At 31.5% G+C, this 8,467-nt stretch overlaps 1 protein-coding gene across 1 annotated transcript; it reads left to right on the top strand.

Moving 5' to 3' along the window:
• Nucleotides 1-247: 247 nt before the first annotated feature.
• On the top strand, nucleotides 248-7,300 carry LOC149181277 (oligopeptide transporter 4-like). Its single transcript, XM_089418296.1, has 7 exons — nucleotides 248-262; nucleotides 2,647-3,096; nucleotides 3,617-3,714; nucleotides 4,293-4,859; nucleotides 5,066-5,321; nucleotides 5,408-5,590; nucleotides 6,645-7,300. The coding sequence occupies exons 1-7, from the start codon at nucleotides 248-250 to the stop codon at nucleotides 7,257-7,259; spliced, it is 2,184 nt and encodes a 727-aa protein (XP_089274422.1). The 3' UTR covers nucleotides 7,260-7,300.
• Nucleotides 7,301-8,467: the final 1,167 nt, after the last annotated feature.

The raw sequence follows: 8,467 nt of genomic DNA, 5'->3' as shown, positions 1-8,467 counted from the left end.
AAAGATCTTATTTGAATTTTAATGGATTGGAAGTCAATCATAGAATGTAAATAATACAAATCAAAGATTAAGATTTATCTCTAGTTATTAATTATTTTTTTTCAAATTGTTTTTTCAAATTAATTAATTGAAGAAAATATCATATCAACGCCTGTCATATTGGGCATGTGGTATTGATGAGCCATGGTATTGTAAGAAAAATTACTTAGAAGTTAAGAATATTCATGGTAAAGTGCATGTGGTATTGATGAGCCATGGCATTGTAAGAAAAACTACTTAGAAGTTAAAAATATATATGGTAAAGTGGGAGTGAATCTTCATAGTTAAGAATATTGTTACATGTTTTCTTAAATATATATGTTAAACTCATATATTAATTTGTTATAATTAATAACAATTGTGTAGTTGTTACATGTTTTTTTTAGATATATATATATATATATATATATATATATATATATATATATTAAGCTCAAATATTAATTCTTGTTATAATTAATAACACCTGCATAGTCTAACTTATAGATGATATAGCATTTTTCACTAGAATTCACCAAAATCGGGCAATACAATTTCAAGATTTTTTGGATGAGATTCAAAGCACTAAAAAACCCGGGGCACTCTAATTATACAAATGCAATAATTTAAATTAAACAATTTAAACTCAAGTTTTTAAAAATGTCTATCAGATTTCAATTAAAATTAACAAGAAAAAATATGGTGAAAAAATGCCTTTTCGTCTATAAGTTAGACTAGCCAATAACAATAATAATTAAAAAAAAAGTTATAATCTAAATTGATTTCTATCACTTTTTAAAATTTAAGTAAGGATTACAAAATAGGTGTTTTATCATGGATTGATGTCTATTTGTATTCACCAACCATTTATTTTATATAATTTAATATTTTATTTTATGTTTATATAGAAAAATATTTTATTTTTTTATATAAATTTTATTTTATATAATTTTATTAATTTTATATATAATTTAATATTTTATTTAATATTTACATATAAATTTTTATAAATTGTTTTGATTTTATAAAAATATAATTTTATATCAAGATATAATTAAAACTATTAATAATTATTTTATTTTCTATTAAAGGGGTGGATAGATCAACTCAGTGACAGACTATCTATCTATATATGTGTGTGTGTATAGTTAAGCATATATATATTTATTTAATTAATAAAATAAAATAAAATAAACATGTAACAACATTTTGTTGGCCTAGGGTAGATCAAGTGGTGATGGTCGTGGAATGAAGTTTCACTGAACCAGAGATCTTGGTTTCGAATCTTGTGCTACCCTCACCCCACCATCCCCCACTCAATAGGCATTGCTACAATGCCATGACTTACTAATACCACAGGCCAAGTAAAGCATAACCCATGTTTATATGACACATTTATATGTTTTTCTTTTTCTTTTTAATTAATCAATTTAATTAAAGAAAATAAAATACATAACTACTTTTGAAGTCAGTAACACCATGCAAACTTCATCATTGCCCTCAAAATGGTAATTCTAACATAGAGATAGTTTGTAAAATATCTTATTTATTTTAATAATTCGGAAGTCAATCATACCATGTAAACTTATTAATTAAGCTAATAGGCATGTCTATTTGATAACATAAATTCTAGAATTTTAAATTAATTATCAGTAATTATTAGGTGGATGGTAAATATTTAACCTCCCTAGAATATGCCAGAATATTCATAAATTAAAGGTTAAGATTTATCTCTAATTATTAATTATTATTTTTTTCAAATTAATTAATTGAAGAACATGTCATATCAACACCTGTCATATGTGGTATTGATGAAACTACTTAGAAGTTAAGAATATACATGGTAAAGTGGGAGTGAATCTCCATAGTTAATAATATTTTTACATGCTTTTTTGAATATATATCTTAAACTCATATATTAATTCTTGTTATAATTAATAACAATTGCTTAGTCTAACTTATATATTATATAGTCTTTTTCACTCAGACTCTCATATTTTGATTAGAATTAACTAGAAAAAATGTCATGAAAAATGCATTTTCTCTATAAGTTAGATGAGGCCAATAACAATAATAATTAAAAAAAGATTACAATTTAAATTAATTTCTATTACTTTTTTAAATCTAAGTCATATGAGATGGATTAACGTCATGAAAAATGCCATTTCCTCTATAAGTTAAACTAGGCCAATAACAATAATAATTATAAAAAAAATTATAATTTAAATTAATTTCTATTGCTTTTTTAAATCTAAGTAATATGAAATGGATTACCAAATACGTGGATTGATGTCTATTTGTATTCACCATCCATTTATTTTATATAGTTTTATTAATTATATATATAATTTAATATTTTATTTTCTATTTATATATAAATTTTTATAAATTTATTCTGGATTTATAAAATTATAAATATATATCCCAATGTGATTAAACACTATATTAATTATTAATTAATTAATTTTTTTTTTCTACCAAAAGGGTGAATAGATCAGCTCACAAAGATCTCAGCCTATCCTTATAAGTTAGGCCAGGCTATTCAGGTCTAAATACCTCTTTGTTGCTGTGGTGTAGAGAATTAGAATTAGAATGGCAACGGAGAGATCATTGGAAGTGAGTAAAGAGGAGGAGAATGAGAATTCACCAGTGGAGGAGGTTGCAATGACTGTGAGTACAGAAGACGATCCTACTCTTCCTGTATGGACATTTCGAATGTGGGTTCTGGGGATGCTTTCATGCGTGCTGCTCTCGTTTTTGAACCAATTCTTCAGTTACAGGAAGGCACCACTTATCATCACACAGATTTCAGTGCAGGTGGCAGCCCTTCCCCTTGGGCGTTTCATGGCCTCGGCTCTGCCAACGCGGACATTCAGGGTGCCTCTGTTAGGGGAGGTGTCTCTGAATCCAGGACCCTTCAATATGAAAGAGCATGTCCTCATCACAATCTTTGCCACTGCAGGGTGTGCCTTCGGTAATGGATCGGCCTACGCAGTGGGCATTTTCAACATCATTAAGGCCTTCTACAGGAGGAATATCTCCTTTTTACCAGCTTGGCTCATTGTAGTAACAACTCAGGTGTGTTTTTTTTAGATTATCAACGATTAATCACACGGAGGAAGTTATTAATCGAGTATAGTGGGGCAAAACATGTGTTTTTTTAATAAAGTCTACAAATTTAAATTCTAAGAGATAGAGCAAAGGAAAAAATGTGTGTTTTGTTTTAGAAATTTTATAAATTTAAACTCAAAAAATAGAGTAGAGAAATAGAGTATATACCTTTCGTTTACAAATTTAAATTTAAAAAATTGAGTAGGAAAATAGAGTATATACACTTATTGAAACAAATAAGATCCGAAACAGATAAGATCCAAAGGGATATCAAAAGAAGATCCAAAGGGAAAGGATTTTTTTGATGAAACAAAAAACCAACCTCACACCAGTTTGATGTTTAACTTTATAAACCCAGATTTTTTCTAACCAAATATACAAACCATTAGAATTTTAATGTTTTATTAAGTATGTGATTTCATTTCCATCTTTGTGAATGCATATATGTAAATTTATCAGTCTTTGATACTGTGCTGTGATGAATCAGGTGTTAGGATATGGATGGGCTGGACTGCTTCATAAGTATGTTGTAGAACCTGCACATATGTGGTGGCCTAGCACACTGGTCCAGGTGACCCTGTTCCGGTATAAATAAAGTTTTTTTAAAGTGTGTTTTAAGTAAATTATGTTTATGTTAATAGATCTATTATTTGATAGGTTAAATTTAATTAATATAAATTTATTTTAAGTATTGATGTAATATGAGTCTAGAGGGAATTACATATTAAGGGAATTACATATTACTCTTATATTCTTTATTAAATTTGACTTTGTTCCGGTATAAATGTGTTTTAAGTAAATCATGTTTATGTTAATAAATCTACGATTTGATTAATATAAATCCATCTTAACCACCTATAATATAAATCCATCTTAACCACCTATGTAAAATGAGTATAGAGAGAATTACATACCACCTTCATACTTCGGTGCTGGGCAGCAAAATGAGCCTCTAATCCAGAGGCAATTACATATCACCTTCGTATCTTCGTGCTGGACAGCAGAATGAATCTCTGAGCTTAATTATTTTTTCTTATCAAATTCAGAAACATAAATCTGATGAAATTGAAAAATAATAATTAACCAGTCCCCTATTAAGTTACTTTTCATTTAATTATACTGTGAGAATTGGTAATAGAGAAGGTTCTGTGTTTGACATGCAGGGTATTGCATGAAAAACACCAAGGAAAGGGGATGTCTCGTGATACATTCTTCTTCATTGCCATGACCTGCAGCTTTAGTTATTATGTATTCCCCGGTTTTCTATTCTCCACCCTGACCAGCGTATCCTGGATTTGTTGGATTTGGCCTCACTCTGTCAAAGCACAGCAGATTGGCTCTGGCACGAGTGGCCTCGGACTGGGTGCCTTTGCTTTCGATTGGAGCACCATCGCAGCCTTCTTGTTCAGTCCTCTGGTTTCTCCATTCTTTGCCATTATGAATGTCATGGCTGGTTATGTCTTCGTAGTATACTTTGCAGTCCCTCTTGCTTATTGGGGCACTAACATGTACAATTCAAAGGCTTTTCCTCTGTTCAGCTCGGATTTGTACAATGCCCAAGGTCAAAACTATAATATTTCAGCGATTTTGAACGATAAATTTGAGCTGGATCTTGCTGCGTACAATCAGAGTGGTCAGATACATCTAAGTTTGTTTTTTTCTCTCGCTTATGCGTTTGGATTTGCCACCATTGCTTCTACAGTTACCCATGTCGCTCTGTTCTACGGGAAGTAAGTTCTGATTCTTTATTGATTTGACTTTCGTTATGTTTTTTTTGAGAAGGTTGATTTCTAATTAAATGTAAAAATGTTTGATTATAAATTTCTAGAATATTTTAGAATAATAAATCCGCAATCTAGATGCTCAGTAATTATAATAGACATAGACATTGACATTATTATTAATTACAGTAATCGTTGACATTATTATGATGCAGGGAAATATGGGAGCGTACTGTAGCAGCATCCAAAAACGATAAGCCTGACATCCATACTAAATTGATGCGCAAATACCCTGATATCCCAAAGTGGTGGTTCTACACTCTCTTGTGTGGGAATCTGGCTGTTGCCATCGTACTCTGCGAGGTTTACAAGGAAGTGATACAACTACCATGGTGGGGTTTACTTTTTGCCTGTGCTATAGCTTCATCTTTCACTCTTCCCATAGGTATCATCAATGCTACTACTAATCAGGTAAGTACATGGATTTTCAGTTTGCTTGAGATGAAATTTTATTGGTTGTTTTGTATACTTTATCTTCTTATTTTGTTTCGGCACAGCAACCAGGCTTGAACATTATCACCGAATACACAATGGGATATATCCTCCCTGGGAAGCCTATTGCTAATGTTTGCTTCAAGGTCTATGGTTACACGAGTATGCAACAGGCACTTGCTTTCCTGTCAGACTTCAACCTCGGCCATTACATGAAAATCCCACCACGTTCTATGTTCCTTGTACAGGTATGTTAATGTTATTGAGTTTAGAAGTTTATTCTACAGTTTAGTATGAGATATGTAAGTATGATGGTCTGCTTTCTTTAAAATAAAAATAAAAATAAAAATAAAAATTACTTTTATTTCGTATTTATATATAATTTATTTAATATTTGAAAATAAAATTTAAATAATAAAATTTTACACTCTAAAACTTGTACTTGAAAAAATTTGATCCCTCAGATCTCATGTTAAATTCATACTTGAGATGGAAAAATTCAACTTATAAACATAAACATTACTTTTTGTTTTTCTGCTCTGCAATTCTAATACCATTTTAACCCTCCATTGGAAGAGGTCCAGATAGTAATTTCATATTGAAGCACAAATAATTTAAAAATGAGTAATAACCACTGTTCTACCAAATTAAACATTATTTTTCCTTTCATTTTGGACCATTCACTGCTCCAGAAAACTAGATTTTTATTTATCAGATGATTGAAAAACCATTATTCTTTTAGTGTCAAAGGAACTGGTGTTAGGCTTTGGCATTTGTTGAGGAGTTTATTCTGTCTGCCAAAAGAACTATTGTTAGTTTTGTTTAAACTTGTTATTGAACATTTTGGTAAATTGATAAAAAAATTATTTTTGAGATTGTTTTTGGACTAATCACACATCATGATGACTTGGTGGAAGTTTCCAACCATTTAATGTGGTTCATCCTAGGGACAAAGGTTCAAAACCACATTAGATGGCTCAAAATATCGACCAAATAGTCATGATGTGATTAATCCAAAAGACAATCTCATTATCATTATGGTTCACAAAAGTCTAAGATCTAGCATTGCTTTTGTTTAGCTTCAAATTTCTCTTTACCATTATGAAACTTTCCAAACATATTATAAATAAACACCATATATTATAGATACACCTTAGAATTCTGGTTCTTTAGAACAAGGTATTCCATTTTTTAGAAAATCAGAATGAAATTTCCATATTTACTTTATTTGCAGAAGATCAAGTTAGTGGCTGCCCACATTAGTTCTGTTATGTTTACTGATTTTTTGTGGATGTAATGCAGTTTATAAGCACATTAGTGGCTGGAACAGTCAACTTGGGAGTTGCATGGTGGATGTTGGACTCTGTGAAAGATATATGCCGAATAGATATTTTGTCTCCAAGTAGCCCATGGACATGTCCCAATGATCATGTGTTCTTCGATGCATCAGTCATATGGGGTTTGGCTGGTCCCGAAAGGATATTTGGCAAACTTGGAATGTATCCCCAGTTAAATTGGTTCTTCTTGGGTGGGGCAGCTGCTCCATTTTTAGTGTGGTTGGTGCACAAGGCCTTTCCAAATGTCAAGTGGATTCTTCTAATCAACATGCCAGTTATGTTGGGATCTACAGCCATTATGCCTCCAGCCACTACAGTCAATTACACATCTTGGATCACCGTTGGCACCATTTTCAACTATTTTATCTTTAAATATCGCAAGGCTTGGTGGCAGCGTTACAATTATGTGCTCTCTGCAGGCCTGGATGCTGGTTTGGCTTTTATGGCTATACTGCTATACTTTGCCTTGGGTATGGAAAACATATCTATAAATTGGTGGGGAACAAGTGGGGAGCATTGCCCTTTAGCTATGTGCCCCACTGCTAAGGGTATCCAAGTGGATGGTTGCCCTATGTATTAATTCTGATTTGATGGTCACTGTTTTTGCATCATGTTTTTTTACATTGGCAAGTATGTACATGTATATATGTCATCATCTCATCTCGTTCTATATTGTATGGGTGAATTTGTAGTTTTCTATTATATAAATAATTCAATAAAAGCCTCTTCTACATTCATTTCTTTACTTTGTTTAATAGCATATATTTTTATTAAATAATTATTACAGAAAGAAAGTGTGCACCTACATTTTTTCACATCACCAACACAATAAAGTGAAATACGACAAATCATTTAAAAGTTAAGCTTTTGGAAATGGTTATAAATAGTTCTTTCTCCAACTTTTGTTATAGGTTTGAATAAATAATATTTTATTTCTCATTCATGGGAGCTTGGATTATTATCATTGAATTATCCATTTTACTATAATTTAATTAAAAGATTTATATTGTAATAGAAATTTAAACATTTTTTCTTTTTTTATAGTTATGTTTTTTGTTTTTTTAAAGTTATTTCTAGGTTGGGGTTGACTCTTTTATTGGATGGAAGAATATAGATCTACCCATAATGGGATGGTTATCCCCAAAATTGTACGACACTCGGTCAAGGCTGGAGGCCCCTTGCGAAGTTTAATTCACCAAAGTGGCTTCCATCCTCAACCCCTCCCCACGAGGTTTAAACCTATGTCCTCGCATGGACTAAACCCACGTAAACCAATTGGTCTACACCTCATGGGTCTTTTTTTAGCTATATTGAGTTTGTCTATAATTGTGCCAAGTTGGCAACCATCTTTGCTCCTTGATTAAAAAAATAAACATTTTCTATTTCCACATAAAAAGGGAGTTCAATATAGAGGCTAATTATTGGGCTAAACTTGTAGGCATCCTTGTGCTTGAGGTTTTGATTAAAAATCAAGTTGTATGCTCATATCAATTCCTTAACCATGGTAAAAAATACCAAATAAAACTTGATCCCCAAGGGGCATGCCGCTCTAGACAATAGATAGCCACATTATGTGAATAAATAAGGGGAATCGGTTGTTCATTCCCCTCATTCACTCCAAGAGGCTCCACCGATGGTTATTCAACTTAGTGGAGGCAACTCACACAAGATATTTAGGACTATGGATTTTTTTGGATACATATGAATATGTCTGGATATCATGGAGGTGAAAGGGAGCTAGTGTATTATCACAAGGGTGTTGTTAGGCCTACAACAACCCCCATTTTT

This window comes from Pinus tabuliformis, chromosome 3_2 (genome assembly GCF_031772625.1).
Source record: "Pinus tabuliformis cultivar Carrire ecotype Pingquan chromosome 3_2, CPIR1, whole genome shotgun sequence".
Taxonomy (NCBI): Eukaryota; Viridiplantae; Streptophyta; class Pinopsida; order Pinales; family Pinaceae; genus Pinus; species Pinus tabuliformis.
The sequence above is the reverse complement of the archived record's forward strand: the minus strand, read 5'-3'. Positions and strand labels throughout refer to the sequence as shown.

Bases quoted from the DNA above. Each gene is read 5' to 3' on its own strand.
- LOC149181277 (XM_089418296.1), top strand. The intron at 3,715-4,292 runs GTATAAATAAAG...TTTGACATGCAG, and splicing joins GTCCAGGTGACCCTGTTCCG to GGTATTGCATGAAAAACACC. The intron at 4,860-5,065 runs GTAAGTTCTGAT...ATTATGATGCAG, and splicing joins GTCGCTCTGTTCTACGGGAA to GGAAATATGGGAGCGTACTG.